This window comes from Anthonomus grandis, chromosome 4 (assembly GCF_022605725.1).
Source record: "Anthonomus grandis grandis chromosome 4, icAntGran1.3, whole genome shotgun sequence".
Classification (NCBI taxonomy): domain Eukaryota; kingdom Metazoa; phylum Arthropoda; class Insecta; order Coleoptera; family Curculionidae; genus Anthonomus; species Anthonomus grandis.
Genome location: NC_065549.1, coordinates 10,668,150 through 10,687,446, shown reverse-complemented (window position 1 = coordinate 10,687,446; position 19,297 = coordinate 10,668,150). Strand labels below are relative to the sequence as shown.

Genomic DNA, 19,297 nt, shown 5'->3' with positions numbered 1-19,297 from the left:
AAGCTGTCAGCTGTGAGTCAATCCTACTACTGTCATTCATGTGCCAGATTTCTGGATGGATTGTTTATATTTTTTTGATAATTTCCAAACTAAAAAAGAAACTATCCAGTCGCTTTTACGCATTAAAACATCCAAAGTGCCCTGTTTTTAATAATAAAACCCGAATAGGAAGCGCTTTGGTCTGTAACCACGGGTTTCTTAGGTAAAGAAGCCCCAAATGGGGGTTAAACTTCATGCAGTCCTTAAGGGGCTGCCAAAAGGATGGGAAACTGCCTTTCCAGTTGTTTGCCGTCATGCGGAAACCAAGGGGCTCCTTGCAATTTTACCATGCTCACGAATTCCCGCAGTGATTTCTCCTTCCTTATTGATGAGGTACTGCTTTACATTCCTCATGATTTTTGCTACTAACTTTTTTATATTCCAGAGAACTTCTGAGGAGAACAACGAAAAAAGGTAAGTCATGCAGTGATTTAATTCTGTGTGTGTTTTTGTGTAACTTTTTTTTTGGTTTCTTGCCTTCATAGGAGTTTCTTGTCAAGATTTTTAGAAAGACATAAAAGTAGGCAAAAGGTAACCCGAGACTACTTCTTTTAAACTTTTACACAAATATTTTAAAGCCTGCAGGCAATCAAAGAGTAGTAATTTAGTATACACTTTTTATAATGCCATAAGTTATTGCTCTTTACCCTCTGTAGGCTCTACTGCCTTGTATTGTAACAATAATTTTTTTTTAGAAAAAGTCAGCCGGGGTTGTTGCAGGTTTGGTAAACCCTCAACTTTCTTACCAAAGACTTCCTGAATCACAACGAGTTTCACCTCAAAGGTAAGTTTTCACCAAGTGGGATTTAAAAGTGCTTTCACACAGCTTTTCAGTTCCTATGCTAGCAAAGATATACAGCTTCAGTGTCTGGATGCCAGGGCTCTCTTAGGAAGAACTGACACAGCCACTCCCGAGAACTCTTTGGACCTGGAGTGGGAACATGAAACACTCCCAGTGTCCATGGTACATGAACCTTCTGGAAGCTCTTGGTAAGTTCACTATTAAGGAAATGGTTTTCATTTATTTATTGTCTCACAAACATCTAAGAGGTATTTGTTGTAAAATAATATGAGTGGTACACTAAAATTATCTAATTATTTCTTACACACTAAATAATCTAGTGTTTATAATTAACTGAATCACATATTGATTAATTTGAGTTTTTCTCCTAGCTGTACCTAGTTTTTCTGTTACTATCTGAATCATCTCAAAATTGTTTTTTCCCTCCTGTTTGATTCACTACACCAATGACATAATTTCATTATATTCATTTGATATGATTGATTGGATATAATGTCAAAAGGGTTATCATATTTAAGATGGGGAATCTGACTAAATTGTAAAAAAGAGTTGGCATTTTTCAATTTGTTCCTTTGCCCTTATTAGTAAAAAAGTACATAATTGATTTTGCTTTACTAAAACTTAATTAACATTAAACAATCGAGTGTAAAATAACTAGTCATTAAACAACATGAAATCACAAATCATGAAATGCTGACAACCCAAAATTGCAACATGGTACTTATAAAGTATAACCTACTACACATAGTCGAGCTCTCCTCAAGAGATAAAACTATGTCAAATAATTATTCTTCGAAGGATCTGGAGTTTTTAGTTTTGTCTTTTAATTTGTCCAAGAGTTGTATGAAAGAGATCAGACTCCATACCAGTCACACTTCACATCATTTGATTTTTTGAGCTATTTTGTCCATAAAGGGTCCTGTGATGTTGTCCTTTGACAAGTTGGTCTTAATTGCCTTGGTGGTACAAAAAATGATAGTTCTGACAAAATCTCAGGACAGTTGATTTGATTATTTACAAGTTTATAGACAAAACCTTATCAAATTTTCTTCTCCTCTCTGAAAGTTTTGCCAGTCTTAAAAGGTTTCTCAGGTCATCATACCATCTGATCTAGTGGAATTCTCAATTTTTGGGCAACATACCTCAAAAATTTATTTTGATTCTTTCTATAGAGTCACTGTGATATTTGTGATAAGGTGATCACACTGTACAGCAAAACTCCAGAATGGGCCGAATCAGACCCACATATAATGTTCTCAGAGCATTTAGATAAATTAAGGAAATCTCTAGTGTATCTCTTAATCAAGCCTAAAAGTCCTATATGCCTTATTAGCGGTTTTTTGGATATGTTCTACAAAGTTAAGTTTGAGAATATGGGTCCAATTTCACAAAAAAGATATGGCCCAGTGTAGAAAGCTACCATCAAACCCATGATGCTACACTTTCTAGAATAAAATTTGGTGGTGAACCCTGTCGAATGCCTTGGAAAAATCTATGTAAATGGAGTCAACTACCTGTCCATTTTTCAAGCCAGACAACAAGGCATTTTCATACACCATTAAGTTGGTTGCAATTGATCTCCTATGAATGAAGCCATGTTGCCTAGGGTCAATAATATTCTTAAATTTAGCATCTAAGATTTCTGATCAGATCTGCTATTTCTGCCGACAAGTTTGTTAAATTCTAAACCAACCACCTTTAAAAATGGAACAGATTTATAATTCAATTTAGTGGAATAGTGATTAAAATCAAAAAAATCTTGTTCCCTCATTTGAAGAATGGTATATGGTTTTCTGGAATTAACTTTAAGAAGTATCCTAATTAAAGAAATAGGAGATGAATATTCAGATTTACGTAAAGTGCGCTCAATTGAGCTATGAACCGAATCGACTTCCTGGATGCACAAGTGACCTGGTACGGAACATTTCATTGTAATCTTCTTTAAACTCAAGCTGACTTGTAAAAGATGAGCAATAGCATAACTCATCAAGCTATTACGATTTTGTGGGACGCAGCTATCGCTCCACAAAATTAATTTTTCTAATAGAGGATAATCCTCTGTAATCCTTTTAAGAATTTTGTAGACAGCTCTTGCGATGTCATGACCAGAACGGCTACGAATAGCTTCCGACCAAACTGCACAATAAAATTTTTGGTCCACTGAAAAATGTGCAGTCAAATTGTAAAAGTTAAGTTTGGACTTATAAAAGAAGTTTTTTATGCCACCCTTTGGGCAAGTTAAAACATTTTCTCAACAAGTCAAAATTTAAAATTGGTATGCCACTTTCTTTGTCTTTTTTTTTCTCCTCTCTCATAAGATTTTGATTATTAATTAATTAATAATAATTAATTTGAATTAATTTTTTTAATATTTAAAATAAAATAATAGCCATAAGTATTATTTTTTCTTGAATTTTCCGAATTTTTTCCCTTTCCTCTTCTTTCAACTGTACACTTGGTCGTCGTATTTAATATAAACATTCTCTTTTCGTTGGCGTCTAGCTTATAATAGTTTAAAAAAATTTCTTTTCTATCGTCTTCACCTATTTTTGTAGCACACTTAAAGTAACATCTATTCAAACAATCTTTTTTTGTTACAATTTTTCTAGCAGGACGAAGCTTTTTTCTGACACGTATTCCAGTCCCCTATCATATTTTTCTTTTCGAATATTTTGTGCCCAGTTCAGATTTCAAGTTCCTAGTTCTTTTACGTGAGAGCTTTTTTTTAGTTTTTTGCACCACTATATCGGGCTCTATATCTTCATTTTCAACAAGGTGTTGTACGGGGCTTTCGACTACATGATTATTGGGCCGATCTAGGGGATCATCCACTAGATACTCCCTCGGGGTTTCTAAGGAGCTTTCTATGGGAGATTCTATGGAAACTTCGTCAGGGTGGTCTATGGAATGTTCTAGGGAGCGGTCCTGGGAATAGTCCACAAAATGTGCCTCAGGGTTAAGTTGGGTTGGGAATAACTGCCGATCTACTGCACTGTAAGGTTATTTACAAATTTAATAATGATGATACCACAGCCTTAAAAATAATAAGTAAGAGCAAAAAGTTACCTGGAAATTTTCTCTTTCTTGTCAATGCTTTTATTGTTTAAACCCTCATTAAACTCAGGCTTAGAGTCCGAAGTCTCTGGTTGACCAGGAATATCAATTTTCTTGCCCCGTATTGTAATGCTAAAAATATTCGAATACGTATTCTTGGAACTATAAAAAAACTTGTCTTACACATACCTACCTTATGTGTTTTTTAGACTTCTTTTGAGGTGGTTTATATTCTGCATCTTTGTCAGAATCATAATCATCACAAATATCAGATCCCTCATTACTGCTATTCATTTTTGATGTTAAAAAAATACAAAAACATACACGACGTTACTCCGCAAAATATAAATAATACTGAAAAACCTAACTTTAAAAATACAAAATCACACGAATAACACCAAAAATTTAGACTTACAAGGGTGTATGTTGCAACATAGTACCTTGTTATACTCAAACACCAAAAAAAATTTTTAAAAATGAGTATATCGTAGGTGTATGTTCAACATAGTACTATGTTACTAAATTTTGAAATTTTTAGGACATACACCTTTGGTTTTTTTATGATTCTGAGATTACTGTTTGCTTAATTTTAGTTTTAAAAGGTTCTATGTATACCTTATTACACATAGAACTGTGTTATCCCAAAATCTAAAAATTTCCAAATTTGTTACATACACCCTTGTAATACTAGGGCAGCGAAATAACATGTTTGTTCCGTTGTGACAGGTCTAACATTATAAGCAACAAGAGTTGTGGAGGTGGAGTTTTATTTTATGGCAAAGACTTTGTTTATGTTAGAAAGCTTAAGTTGGCATATGATTCTGTTGAACAGTTATTTTTATTATATAAATTAGGTGATAGTAGTTTTGTACTTGGTGGGGTATATATTCCACCAAATTCGGAGGTGAGTTTGTATGAAGGGCACTGCCACTTAGTCGACATCCTTAGGCAGGAGTATTCAGGTACTTATGTTTATATTTTTGGCGATTTTAATCTACCTGAAGCCAGCTGAAGAGCCCTTTGAATTCACATGGGTTAACATTAGGTCAATCTTACTCATACCGGAATTTTTATAAACAGATAACAATTCCTAATAATAGACTGGTCTTTTTAGTTAATGAGGCTACTGATATCTTTTTAATGAGTATTCATCATAAAGTATATTATTTTTCAATAGTCCCTGCTAGTGCTGATAGGAAAAGCATTAAATTTGTTGATTTTTACTATGACTAAAATGGCCGATTATAATGGTATCAATAATTATCTAGGTGCAGTTAACTAGGATGCTTTATCAGTGTCGAATGATATTAATCTCATAGTCTCTTAATTTTATCATATTTTAGGAATGGCTACAGCACTCTTTGTGCCATTAAAAAGGTATAAAACATCTAAGATTTCTTCTTGGTTTTTGACTGAATTAAGATCATTGGTTAAATTAAAGAAAGAGGCTCATAAGTGTTACAGGACCAGTAATCGAGCAAAATGGAATGCCTAATTAGATGAATTACAAGGATAATGGATTCTTGGGGTGTGAGAAAATTGCATAGGGTTTTGCTCAATGTTTCTCCACTGTATATGAACAGAATAGCCCAAATAATCTTAGTGCTTGCGATCAGACTAGGGTAAATAATACAGTCATTCCCAATGGTTTGGTCACCATTTTACATGAACAGCGACTTAATATATAAATATGAAAATTCTGGATATGACTCTGCTTTAGAGATGCTAAATCTAAAAACTTTAAAATAAAGACGTTTACATTCAGATCTAAATATAATATTCAAGTTGTTTAATCATATAAATTACCATGAACTCCTGAGGATGATTTTCTTTAAGGTGCCAACTAGAAACCTAAGATATAATCGTTTGTTTTCCCTGCCTATTCATGGCACTAATTATGCATCTCATTCTCCAATTAAGAGGACCTTAAGATTATTAAATTCAGGTGAAGTGAACATTTTAGACATTACCTTGTTTCAGTTTAGGCATCAAATTAGGGAAATTATTTGAATCTTTTTGTTTATTTTTTATTTTTGATTATATAGGTATTTTAATATTTGTTATATTAGCTTTCGGTAATTTTTTTTAAATATTCATTTATAGGTTATAGTTCAGTTATCAGAGCCAAATCAGTGTTGTTTAATATGGTTGTTAATTCTGTTAGAATTTAATAATTATGTATTAATTATTAATTAGTAATGAGGTTGATCCCTTATAATAATAACAATAATAATAAATAAAAAAATCTTGAGATAAGTTCAACAATTTTAGGGGAACAACCATTTTTCCTGAAGACCCTTTAACTTCACAACCGAACCAAGAAAACCTTATGAACACAGATTCAGACTATTCAAGGGTGTCATCATCTGCAAACAGTCTTGAGTGGGACAGTGTTCAGAATTCAATTCACTCTGAGGTTGACACTGTAGATACCGACACACAGTTTTTATTAAATGAAATTGATCGACTTACTAGGCAGGCATTGGAGGAGACTGGGATGATAAGTGTAAGTGAAGATGTGACTTATTTGGACGACAGTTTGTAGGATTCAAATACAGGGACTATATTTTAATTGTGGAAATCGTTTTAGTTTTTTGAAGGGGTATTTTAAACAACATTTTAGTAATTTAAGCAATATAAGATAATAAGTAATTAGTCTTGCTGGTTATAGGTTAATGATTTTATTTACAGTGAACAAAACAAAACAAAAATATTATCATCACAAGAATTTATTCAATTAAAACTGGAATTATTTTGCTTAATATTTTCAAACAGAAAAAAAATCAAAAAAGCATTGATTGTACTAAAGGGGCATCGTTTTGCATTTTTACTTTAACCAAAATATATAAGATACCACCAAGTGTCACATTAAACATTCTGAACCATTATGGGATGTATGTTAATTATTGAGCTTTATCATTCTTTTATTAAAAAATTTGTATTCTTGTTGTGAAAAAACAATTAACCATTAAAACTATAATCATTCAATTAGGGAATTATGGTAACGACATAACTTCAATATTACTAAAGAGAATTTTTTAATAAGACTGTAAGGTAAAGAATATTTTTTAAACAAAGATAATTTTTTATGGTTGCTTTGTTAAATTATGCGAGTTTGTGAAAATCATAATAATGTTACGAAATGAGGTTGTTTTTTTATAAAATATAGGATAGATTCGACAAATATTCAGTGGGCAACAAGTGCATAAATTTGATAAGTATTTCCAATATAAAAAAAATGCAATGGTATAAATAAATTGCGAAAAGTATTGGTGTTTAAAAAATTACCGCACTTTTGAGAACCAAATAAGTCAATCTATTATTATCCCAATGAATATTAAGTGCCTGAGCATTTGGAAAAAAATTATTACCTTTATTTTTATCAAATTTATGCATTGCTTTGTTAACTCCCACCCTATGTGGGAAACTTCAATATTCCAATATGTTTACTGCAATATGGAGTGGTTCAGAAAAATGCTCCCATTATAAATCACAAAATTTATATTAAATTTTTTGAGCATGTTATTTATCGCAGCTTATTTTGAATATTAAGGGTAACATTAATCAGGTTTAAATGCAGATATTAATATCTCATTTTTTACAGTCCGGAATCTACAAGTCAGTTTTTCATTCTGAACCACTCTAAATAATTTTTTACAGGGCGTTTATTAAATAAAAAGGCATTTAATGTCCACGCTAATTTTATTCGAATTTTTGTGTGTATGTTATAACAAGTTCTTTTTTTTTTAAATCAATTTACTTTGTGTCTATTAGAATTTACAACAAATTCCAGGGATAATTGTTTTTAAAATGCCAATTCAAATCATTTTTTGCTCAGGTAAAAATTCCAATTAAAAGACAATCCCAAAGGCTTGTAACCTAAAAATACTGGAAAATTTTTACTCTAACTTATTGTCTATATATTATTGTATTACTCTAACTTATTGTGTCAATTCTTTCTTATTTCATGGGCTTCTTATGGGATAATTCAAGTAATATTAGCGAAGTGCTTATTGCCCAAAAAAGGATAATAAGAACCATGTATAGATTTTCTTTGACAACTTCCAGCAAATCTGTTTTATCCATAAAAAAATAATAAGTCTGCTTGCAGCATGCATATTCTAGTTTGTGGTTTATATATTGGACAAAAAGTGTGGAAAAGTATATGCCTATTACACCAGAATTTCATATTACTTAGATTCCTGCCGCTAGTTAAACTAAGGTCTCTCAGTGGCTAGAGATGCTCTCTTTAAAAATTTTAATCACTTGCCTAGATATATCAAGGAATCTAAATCTCTGACAATCTTCAGTTCTAAGAGGGCTATTATCCACAAAACCATATTCACTACAGGCATATTGTTCATCAAGATTTTATGGGGGCCAAACTTTGTATTGTCTATATTTTATATGTAGGGCTTTAGTATACCTAATTCTTATTAGTTCTTGTAAAGTCTAATTTTATAGGCCATTTGGAAGCTGAGTTTATCTTTTTCATGTTTAATTTCACTGTCAATTCAAACTCCAGGGGACATTCCTGCTAAATACCTCTCTTGGGTTATACTCCATCTCATTTATTTCTCAAAATTAAGGTTAAAAATAGTAATTTTTTTGCACTTAAGGGATAATTTGTTTTTTTTTTCACACCACTCAAAGACTATACACATCCTCCTACAGTCCTCCAGGCAATTTATGATGTAAATACTTCCGCATATTAATTACTTGATATGCTATTTGTAGAAAGCACACCATATTAGTAACCACAGATCTTTTTTTGGAAAAAACCCTGTTTCTGTAATTACATATTTAATTTCATAAGACAACTTGTGATGCACATGAGGTTTAAAGGATTCAGAAAGTCGGGCAGAATTGAAACTGGTCCTTAGTTTTCTACACTGCCATTCGTAAAAATGATACAAATTTTCGGTATTTTCCACCACTCAGGAAACTATTTATGGACATTGCATAAAATATGTGAGAGTATAAGTTAGATAACTTTATATCGTCGGCTAAGTGTGTTAAACTGCTAACTCCGTTTTCTACCATTTTACAGGAAGTTAAAAAAACATTCTAATTTTACAATTTACAACATAGTTGTTTATTTTTTGTTTCCAAATCATAACGTTTGAATAAAAACCATCATTATTTTTTTATTTTTATTTTTTTTTAACAAAAATACAAAAAAAAAAACATTCTTTGGTAATAAGGAAAATATGAACAGAAAATCAGATCTAAAAAAATTTCCTATTTTGAACATTCTAAATCACTAAAATTAAAACACAAAACAAACTAATCATGGGAAATATTGTCATAAAACTCATGGTAGTCGACAGGCAGGGTTGCTTTTAGGAATTGTAGGTCATTAAATTTCCTTTTTGAAATTTTACGTCTCTTAGTATAAAGTTGATTTAGACTATCAAATGGACAGGAACTTACATTTGAAGATTTTCTTTGGGGTAATATTTGCCATGTATCTTCAAAACTTAATTTATAAAATATACCTCCATCTGGGATATATTGCAATGCCCTAATCTGCGTTACCTTTGCATCACCTTTATTTCTTCCTGGACGGATACATTTGAAGAAGTCAATTTTATCAAATTTTTTTAAAAAAGTGAAGTTAAGGTAATTTATTTATTTCAATATACGGCAGAGCCAGTTTACAAAAACAAAATAGATAATACAAAATACTAAACAATATAGCAATATAAATACAATACTAGAATTACAAAAAAAATATATATATACCAAGATAAAACCTCTGAAAAAACAGTCATCAACAGGGCTAAAAACTTAGCACTATCCAAGGAACGTAGGTTAAAGTGTAAGATTATTTATTTTTGATTTGAATGGAGAAAAAAACCCATAGTTGGCCGAATGAAAGGGTAAACGAAACATAGAAGAGTTGATCCTTCTTTGACAGGTGTTAAAAGGAATTGCTTCCAAGATGGTAGGACAGTGATATAAACCATTTAAGATCTTATAAAACGTTAAAGCATCAGAATAATGCCGTCTGACTTCAAGATTAGGGATATTAAATTGGACACTGATAGCATTATAGTCGATGTAATAATTACGAAAAATATGAACTTCAGCTCTATAAGCAAGGGATCTTAAGAATCTTCTTTGTACAGCCTCAAGGTATTCAATATGAGAATCATAATAAGGGGACCAAATTACAGACGCATACTCAAGCAAGGAACGTACCAAAGAGTAATAAAGTAATTTGAAACAATAAGGTGAAAGATGTACACTATTTCTAGTGATAAAACCAAGACTACGCATACTCCTGTTAATAATATCCAAAATGTGCGGCAAAAAAGTTAGCTTGGTATCAAAGAGAACACCTAAATCTTTAACTGTATCAACTGACTTGAGTTTGTTACTGTTGATTGTGTATTGATAATTAATAATTTTATTAGAACGACCAAACGAAATACATACACACTTCTTTACATTCAGTTCCAGACTATTGCTATTACACCACTCAGCAACACTATTTAAATCCAATTGAAGTAGCTCAGCATCAAGATATGACTCAATGGCTTTATACAGTTTAAAATCATCAGCAAAAGCAAGATGTTTTGAATGAACAATTACATCACTCAAATCACTTATGGACAAGTTAAAAAAGACCGGTCCAATATGCGAACCTTGAGGCACGCCTGAAGATACTTCAATACCATTAGAAATATAATTACTTATCCTGACCAACTGTGTGCGACCAGTCAAAAAACTGTGACAAAACTCGACCAAAGTCCTACCAAGGCCCATAGCCCCAAACTTCTGAACCAGATGTTCATGACCAACCCTATCAAAGGCCTTTGAGAAGTCTGTGTACACACTATCGACCTGTACAGACCTCTCAAAAGCACCAATCAAATCATACTGGTAAGTCAACAGGTTAGTCACCGTAGATCTACCCTGACAAAAACCATGCTGATGATCACTAAGCAATCGCCTACAGTGCCACGAAAATCGCACAGAAAACAACCTGTCAAACAGTTTAGGAACTACAGACTGAATACACACACCTCTATAGTTACAAATATCAGTTCTATCATTTTTATGAATTGGCGTTAAAAAGCTTACCTTCCAATAATCAGGAAATTTGCCTGATGTAAAGCAAAGATTGAAAAGGTGATGCAGAGGCTTACTCAGAGTGCACACACAGTTTTTAAGAAAAACAGATGGGATACCATCAGGGCCAAAAAAATGTTTTCGGAAGGCGTAAGATTTCATCAAATATGTCCAATAAAGAAAAAGAGATGCGATTTAAATCCAGACTGTAATCAAATTTATAGTCAGGAGCCTTGCGGACGGTTGCCTGTATGTAGTTTCAAAATACCTAGCAAATAAGTTTACAATATCTTGACCATTACCAGCAACCTCGGCTTACATATGCATGCTATTGGGGTATGAATCAGACCTACGTAATCTATTGATGTGTTTCCAAAATGAAGAAGGATCATGAGAAATTTCAGTATTTAATCTTTCAATATATGACCTAAAACATTCATCACGAAGAGTTTTACATTTATTCCTCAAATTTGAAAAATTAACATAATCCATGGGATTCTTACTATTTTTGAATTTTGTGTGAGCAATCTTTTTTTGAATAACAAGATTCTGTAATTTTCTACTAAACCAAGTGGGAAAATTAGATGATTTAAAATGTTTAATTGGAACAAACATCTCAATAGCAAAATAGAGAGCATTGTAAAAAATATCAATGCATTTATTAATATCCTTCTGATTAAAAGCAGTATCCCAATTCATGCAAGCAAGGTAATTATTAATGGCAACAAAATCACAGTTTACAAAATCATAATAATAAACATCATACTTAAGACTAAAATCACAATTAATAGGAATACTTATTTCATAAGCAGGATGGTGGTTTGATGCCGGTGATAAATTTTCAGTAGCATATATGACTTTAACATTTGACAAACTTGAGAAAAAACAGATCAAGAAATGTACCAAACAAATTTGGCAAGCCATTCACCTGCTTAAGATTAAGATAGTTACAACAACTACATAGCACATTTGCAGATGTTATAGACTCAGCCGTCTCAACATGCAGTCCGTTCACAGTGTTCCTCCATACCGCATGTGGCAGATTAAAATCACCACAAAATAGAATATCACAACTAGTATGAATACTCGCAAGATCCATGGATGTAGAGGCAAATTCCTCATAAATTGATAAAGGAGAAGCAGGAGGGATGTAGACAGCACCAAAAATGATATTCTTGTCACTGCATGATACAAGCACAAAGATGTGTTCCAGGGTTGAATCACTGGTCTGTAATAACCTGGCTTTAAAACATTTACGAACAGCAATCAAAGTGCCACCACCCCTTTGCCTCCCTGTATTTGTGTAACTTCGATCCTGACGGAAAATATTGAAGTCAGTGAACCTTAACTCCGAGTCTAGAAAATCTTCATTAAGCCAAGACTCCACCAAAATCACAACATCATATATGCAACTGTTGACAGCATTCCGCAGATCAGCTATTTTAGTTCGCAAACCACCTGCATTATGAAAGTATACATTTAGTTTCCTTTCCAATTTACTTCGTAAGGGGTAGGAATTTTACGAGCATTTCTACAAACTTGTATATACTCAGCGGGTACATTGATATTTCGTGTATTTAACCCGTTATTAAAAATGGTTATCGATAGTGGCTTTAGACTTCGATTTTTGCACCATTTACATAAAAGTCCTATAATGCCTCTTTCGAATGCCATTCTGGAAGGAGGTACTTCTTTTCCGTTTGAGATCTGCAGTAATGTGACTCAAGTGAAGGCATGGAATCTAAAAACTCAAACAGTTTTTCTTTGGCATCTTGAAAAGGCTTAGCTTTTTTCTCACTGTTTCTACGTGAATAAGGAGCTTCCTTTGGTGTTGATATATTCTTCCAATTTAACACTGACCATCTTCCAATACCCAGTGTATTTAGGAACATTAATCGGCATACTTGTACCAATTCATCATTTATTTTTAAATGATATTCCAATGTTTGTCCTCTTCTAGATTCGTCGGGAATATTTCTTTGTCCTTGTCTCTTTGGAAGAATAGATTTAACTAAACTCTCAACGTATATCTTTTTTTCTTCCTACGCCAACTGCCAAAAGTAATTAAAAATTGTTTTTCTGTCAACTTCTTCTATTGATGCACATCTAAGTATGCCTTTTGAAGTTACTGGACACCTGCACTTTTCTTTCATTTTTCGTGGCTGCTTGGGTTCATCATATTTCCACCGATTATTACTCTTTTTTCTTCCCAAATATGGTTTACCTCTCTCCCGTAAAAGTTTATTTTTTTCAACAAGCCATTCAGATTTATCAACCTGGAATCTTTTCTTTCGTTTTTTGCTTTTTTCTGGATAATCAAACGCCTCATCCGAGTCAGAATGGTCAGAGTATGGAACCAGAGGATGGTTTTTATTTATTTATTTATTTATAATACAAGAAAACCCCATTCACTGTAAATTTTACAAAGCAATAATATTTACATAAACAACTGTCATAATCTAAACCTACTTAAAAAATTAATATCAAAGTAAAAAACACCTATACTACATATACTAGAAACAACCTTTATAATTTATATGCAAGAATGTAAATACAAAATTTTATGCACAATTATGAAGTAAGTGACCTCTTTAGATGCATTAAGGAACTTATGTTAAACACATCAATATTCGAATTGTTTAACAAATTCATATACCTATCCATAGGATTATTAATTCCATAGGATGTTCTGTGGAATGGAATGTTAAAGGTTACATTATGGCGCAACCCGTGATGAGGAACATTAAATCGTATGCGACCCAACAGAGCAGGGCAATCAATAAGCCTGTTAACGATCTTATATATAAAACTAGCACCAGAAATATTACGGCGTTGCGACAGTGTCGGAATAGATAATTGACTTTCAATATAAGAATAGTCATGGTTCTCAATAACAGTTAAAGTTCTTTGAGCACAATATCTCAGGAATTTATGTTGAACTCTTTCTAAAGCATCGATATGAATCTGGTGGTATGGAGACCAAACTACAGGGCAGTACTCCAATATAGTTCTTACTAGGGAGCAATAAACCCTTCTTGTTGAAGAGACTGAGAAATATGAACAGTTTATCATAACAAACCCTAGCAATTTTGATGCTTTTACAGAAATTGAATTAATATGATCAATAAATGTGAGTTTCTCATCAAAAATAACTCCCAAATCCCTAATAGATGCAACATAATTCAGTGGCTCATTATTAATGAAGTAATTGGATTGAAACCGGTTGATCCTGCGAGTGAAACTAATAACACAACATTTCTTAACATTTAAATGAAGATTGTTTTGTTCACACCAATTATTTAGGAGATCCATATCTGCTTGTAGTAATTCTTGATCCACAATACTACCAACCACCCTCCAAAATTTTAAGTCGTCTGCAAACATCAAACACTGACTATACAGGAAACAGTTAACTATATCATCAATAAATAAATTAAATAATAAGGGTGATGTATGCCCTCCCTGAGGGAGACCTGATGTTACGCTGATAGGATCAGAAAGATGTCCACCTACCCTGACCCTTTGAATACGGCCAGTTAAGAATTTTTAATCCAACTCACAAAATCAACATGAAACCCTACGGAGATCAGTTTTGACAGAAGAATTTGATGATCATACGATCAAACGCCTTACTAAAATCGGTGTATATAGAATCAATTTGTTTATGATCCTCTAATTTACTCATAAGATCAGATTGGTAACAGATCAAGTTAGTGGCAGTAGACTTATTCTTGCAAAACCCATGCTGTGAATCTGATATTAAGCCTTTGCATAACCAAGAAAGTTGATTAGCTATAAGGCTATCAAAAAGTTTAGGTATTGAAGATTGAATGCAAATACTTCTATAATTATCTATGACATCCCGACGGCCAGCTTTAAACAATGGCACAATAAAACTTTCCCTCCAGGCAATTGGAAATGTGGATGTTTGTAAGGAAGCATTAAATAACAAAGATAAAGGAATAGCAAGAGTACATACACATTTTCTCAAGAGAAAATTCGGAATCCCATCTGGGCCTGCAGTAATCTTGTTAGGGAGTGAGCTAATACCTTCAAATATATCATATGTTAAGATCTTAGTATTCTTAGTAATTTTTTATTTAAACCATATTAAAATAATATGGTTTAAATAAATATATTTAATAATAATATATTTAAATTTAAACCATTAGCGGGACCATTTTGCAGCTGATTATTATCAATACCAGGAGAATAAACAGTTTGGAAAAATTCTTTAAACATGTTTGCAATATCCAAACCACTGGACGCTTGCTTGTCACCATAAAAGAGTTACTCTGATCAGAATCCGATATTGAATAGTCAGGATCTAATTGATCTTCGGCCAAAGATTCGGAATCTGTTATACCTGCTTCTATAATATCATGGTTCTTTTTCGTATTATCTTCGGCTAGGGATACGGAATCTGTTGTACTTGATTCTCGAGTATCTCGGTTCTTTTCTGTATCTTGGGTCAAGGATGCGGAATTTGGTGTACCTAATTCTAGAGTGTCTTGTTTCTTTTCTGTATAATTTACTTCCAACTTAAGCATTCTGGTTCTTCGATCAAAGAAAGTAGTGTGACATCGTCATTTTCTATAGCAAAAGGACAGTCTATTTGATGTGATGTAAGAGTCGAGTTATCCATATTCCAAATTCAAAACATGATTCAGCGGAATATCCATATTTTCTTCACCAGCAGATAAAACACTGTCGACATCGACAGCGTTAACTAAATTATCTTCTAAGGTAACATCATCATTGGGTTCCGTAAAGATATTTTGAGCCATTTGTACTATTAGCCTACTGCGATCGGAACAACGATTCATCTGTAATAAAAACAAAACTCCCTAACATTTATGCAACTCAATAGTGGGTACACAGTATTGGTATTCAAAAAAAATAAAAACATTAACAAAAAAAAAATAATTTAATTTTTTTAAGAATTTATAGTTTTTTTAAACTTCAGAGTCATTCCAAAGTTGATGATTTCCTTTTAACTGGAATCACCCTGTATGAACTAACTGACTATTAAATTTATATTTAGGGAATATCATCTAAACGGGAGAACTATAATTATAATTTTAAAAATGTAATTATAATTCAAATAATTAATAATGCCCTTAAGGATTTACTTACAGAAAACCTGTTATAATCAAGAAAAATAAATATAATGAAATTGGAAAAACTGCTAACTCCATAATATTCGTAATAGGCTATTTTTTATAAGTTATAATAATTATAATAACAAATAAACTATATTATAACATAAATGGTACTTACCTTTGGCCAGTTAATGCTTTGGAATTATTCATTCATTCAACTACTATTATTTTTCTATAAAATTCGTATAAACAACGGAGGCACGTGTGCGAGTGGCAACAGGTATGTGTAGTTTAACGCATGACAGCGGAGATAGCAGATTTTCAACGGCGAATAAATTAAACATTAAGGAAGCAGTTTTCCGTTTGGCCGATTACTCGGGTTTAGAGTAAAAAGTTGATGTAGCCTTTTTTCGTATAGGTGTAAAACGGAATTATTACGCTTTAAAATGTATAAAAATCAGTATTTGGCCTAAAAATGGAGTTAGCAGGTTAACGCACTTAGCTGACGATATGTCATTTCATAGGGTGAAAAGACACACCATAAATTGACTAATACACACACAAAATTTGAATGAAATTAGGAATTAAAAACTACTTTAAACCTTGCACACCTAGTATCCAACTTTATTCCATATTTCCTTACATTTTTGCTGTATATGTATTAAACACCCTGTATAAACAAATAACCTTAACATTTTGGTGCTAAATTTGCAATTAAATTACTTGCTTTAAATTCTTTTAAGGGCTTATAATATGAACCTGTGTGTTGTTAAGTTTGCACCATGTAAAATAAATAATATTGTGGTATGTGACATTCATTTAGACGGGACCACCCAAGAAAACACAACATCTGAAATAACTAAATAGGGGCATTTCATGTTAACATATCACACATTAAGTAAATAATAAAAATAGTGTTATATAAAAGTTGTTGCGTATTTATTGCTATGAAACCGGTTTGTCCAAAGGAAAGTTGGTAAAACACCAAAATTCATTTGCTAGGTTATTTTTATGTTTAGGCTGGAATTCTGTTTTTTTAAGGTCTAATAGTCTTTGAGCTAAATCAGCCATTACTGCACCTAAAAACAATTAGGTTTAAGTAACTTCTTATGGTTAAGCAGCCTAAATATACCTGTGCAGAGTATAATTTTTCCTTTAGTCAAAAATTTCACTGTCACAGCAGTTTTAGTTAAACATTCTTCAGATAAAAATGGGGGATCTGCTATTACTATATCATAATAACTTCCCTTATCTCTTGGTATATTTAATGGTGCCTTGTAGTCATATAATACAAAGTCACTACCATAGGCAGCAAATCTTTGATCAAACTCATATAGGGTTACTAAAAAAGAATTTATTTACATATTAATATTTATAAACCATTATAATGAGTCTTTAATTTAACCCTTTCAGGCATAGTGGTTTCACTATGAAACCACCATATTAAAAGTCTTTATTTTGTCTCATAGTGGTTTTTAAGTGACCAACGACAGTATTAGCGACATCTGTTATCGGCTCGTTGAATTAAATATCTTCAAGGCATTCTATCGATTCAATTTGAGGTTACCGTTCTTCAAATATTCCCGTCAGGTGGTTTTTTGCAGAAGTATCCAATTTCGCGGGTGTTTTTTTATTATTGTAAATTGGCATAAAATTAAGCGGTAAGTACAATATGATTAGTAGGTGTGTAGCATTACGGTTATGTTTAGAGCGATATGTGTCAAATGTCTGCAAAAGTAAGATTAGTAAAAACGTTTCTTGTTATGGTTTCGTAGTAAAACCAGTATGAGTTATCTAGTATGAACATGGAATTTGATAATATATTTTGTAATTAGTGTTATTTAGTTTTGATTTGATTTACAGTTTTAATTTTTATAAATCCTACCTAAATAATGACATAAAATCTTGCTACAGTATTGGCAGAAAATCAAGAAAATGGTGGCATAGACTGTTTTGGCACTTCATTGATGTTTCTGTGGTAAACTCGTATATTTTATATCGAAGCTCACCGAATGTGGAAAAACTAACTATATGAAGTTATTTCGCCTTAGAATAATTTCTGGGCTTATTGGCGCGACTAAAAAAGGCACTCCTGGCAAAAAAGCGTCATAAAAGAAAATAGGTACAAGCCGTACGTACCGCCTGAGGTAAGAAAAAGTAATGCTCTTTATATGCCTGTCCATGGAGGATCTAGACGTTGTGCTCTATGTAGCACTGCAGTAATGCCACATCGAACTAAATGGGCCTGCAATATTTGTAATGTTGGTTTATGTCTCAATTCGGATAAAAACTGTTTTATTACGTACCATACCAGATAAATTTAAGGCTTTGTTTTCAGAACGAGTTTATGTTGTGCCTCACAGTGGTTACCAGATAAAACCATGTCCTGCAGGATACTTGTAAATAAATTAAGGAAAAAAAATTAAAGTTAAGTTATAAGTTAGATTATAAAGTTTTTATATATTATTAAAAATTTTTTGATTAATAACTTTTTCTTTTATGTGCCTGAAAGGGTTAAGATCTCTTTTATCTAGTAAAACTTATTAATTAGACATTTGATTTTCAGTGAGAATCAATTATTGTCCCAAGATATTTTATGGAACTTCATTTCCTTTAATACATCCCCTTACTAGAAAACATTCAATGTATACAAAAAAAAAATCTCACAGAAACATGCCTTCTCACTTTAAAATAAAAAACACTTTTTCGTTTACCTTCTGCAGACGAATCAGTTTTATCCTTCATAAGTTTATACAGGGTGGGACAGGAAACAAGAGCAATTTTTGCCCTTGTGCCCACAGAATTTATGACCATCTGTACTAGACCCTCAATTGTGCTTTCATCATACCAGAACTGGCTCAGTTGCTACAAGGGATTATTTTTATGAACCTTATAACTTTTTTATTATATATTATAGGGCTATTTACCCAGTCTTCATCAAACACAACATTTCCATTTTGAACAATTTCTTGTATATTGCTTTGCAATGCTTCCCTTTCTTCTTGTTCTTTGTAAAATTCTTGCAGGGCTGCAAACGTACTTGCGGACAGTTGTGGCAAGTCGTCCTCTTCGTTAGACATTTTATTTAAAAACGAAAATGTATGTTTAATTTTATTCTATACCAATTTTATTTATATTTTTGAGGTTAGAACTTAAAATTGTGAGGTTATGTATGTTCTTTTCCTCGATGACGTTTAGCGGTGTTGCAAATGTCATTACGGAA

At 32.3% G+C, this 19,297-nt stretch overlaps 2 protein-coding genes across 4 annotated transcripts; one reads left to right on the top strand and one right to left on the bottom strand.

Annotated features, from left to right (window-relative positions):
- The first annotated feature begins 30 nt into the window (after positions 1–30).
- LOC126735757 (uncharacterized) lies at positions 31–17,001 on the top strand. Of its 3 annotated transcripts, none has more exons than XM_050439848.1 (6): positions 31–372; positions 425–453; positions 525–570; positions 735–823; positions 886–1,029; positions 6,167–17,001. In XM_050439848.1, the coding sequence occupies exons 1-6, from the start codon at positions 262–264 to the stop codon at positions 6,438–6,440; spliced, it is 693 nt and encodes a 230-aa protein (XP_050295805.1). In that variant the 5' UTR covers positions 31–261; the 3' UTR covers positions 6,441–17,001. The 3 variants fall into 3 exon arrangements, 2 of the variants coding, with proteins under 2 accessions (XP_050295805.1, XP_050295804.1); XM_050439847.1 differs by having other exon boundaries at positions 874–1,029; XR_007660501.1 differs by lacking the exons at positions 525–570; positions 6,167–17,001 and having other exon boundaries at positions 874–928.
- LOC126735758 (EEF1A lysine methyltransferase 1) lies at positions 16,926–19,282 on the bottom strand. Its single transcript, XM_050439850.1, has 4 exons — positions 19,002–19,282; positions 18,789–18,939; positions 17,207–17,416; positions 16,926–17,153 (listed from the first exon to the last, which is right to left on the bottom strand). The coding sequence occupies exons 1-4, from the start codon at positions 19,152–19,154 to the stop codon at positions 17,020–17,022; spliced, it is 648 nt and encodes a 215-aa protein (XP_050295807.1). The 5' UTR covers positions 19,155–19,282; the 3' UTR covers positions 16,926–17,019.
- Between the last annotated feature and the right edge of the window lie 15 nt (positions 19,283–19,297).

What these genes read in the sequence shown, in the direction of transcription:
- LOC126735758 (XM_050439850.1), bottom strand. Translation starts at nt 19,154, where the DNA reads ATGTCTAACGAAGAGGACGACTTGCCACAACTGTCCGCAAGTACGTTT. An exon ending in TTGTGTTTGATGAAGACTGG is followed by an intron (nt 18,940 to 19,001) that starts GTAAATAGCCCT and finishes AATCCCTTGTAG; the next exon opens with CAACTGAGCCAGTTCTGGTA. An exon ending in AAAAATTATACTCTGCACAG is followed by an intron (nt 17,154 to 17,206) that starts GTATATTTAGGC and finishes AATTGTTTTTAG; the next exon opens with GTGCAGTAATGGCTGATTTA.
- LOC126735757 (XM_050439847.1), top strand. Translation starts at nt 262, where the DNA reads ATGGGAAACTGCCTTTCCAGTTGTTTGCCGTCATGCGGAAACCAAGGG. An exon ending in GACATAAAAGTAGGCAAAAG is followed by an intron (nt 571 to 734) that starts GTAACCCGAGAC and finishes ATTTTTTTTTAG; the next exon opens with AAAAAGTCAGCCGGGGTTGT. An exon ending in GAACCTTCTGGAAGCTCTTG is followed by an intron (nt 1,030 to 6,166) that starts GTAAGTTCACTA and finishes CAACAATTTTAG; the next exon opens with GGGAACAACCATTTTTCCTG.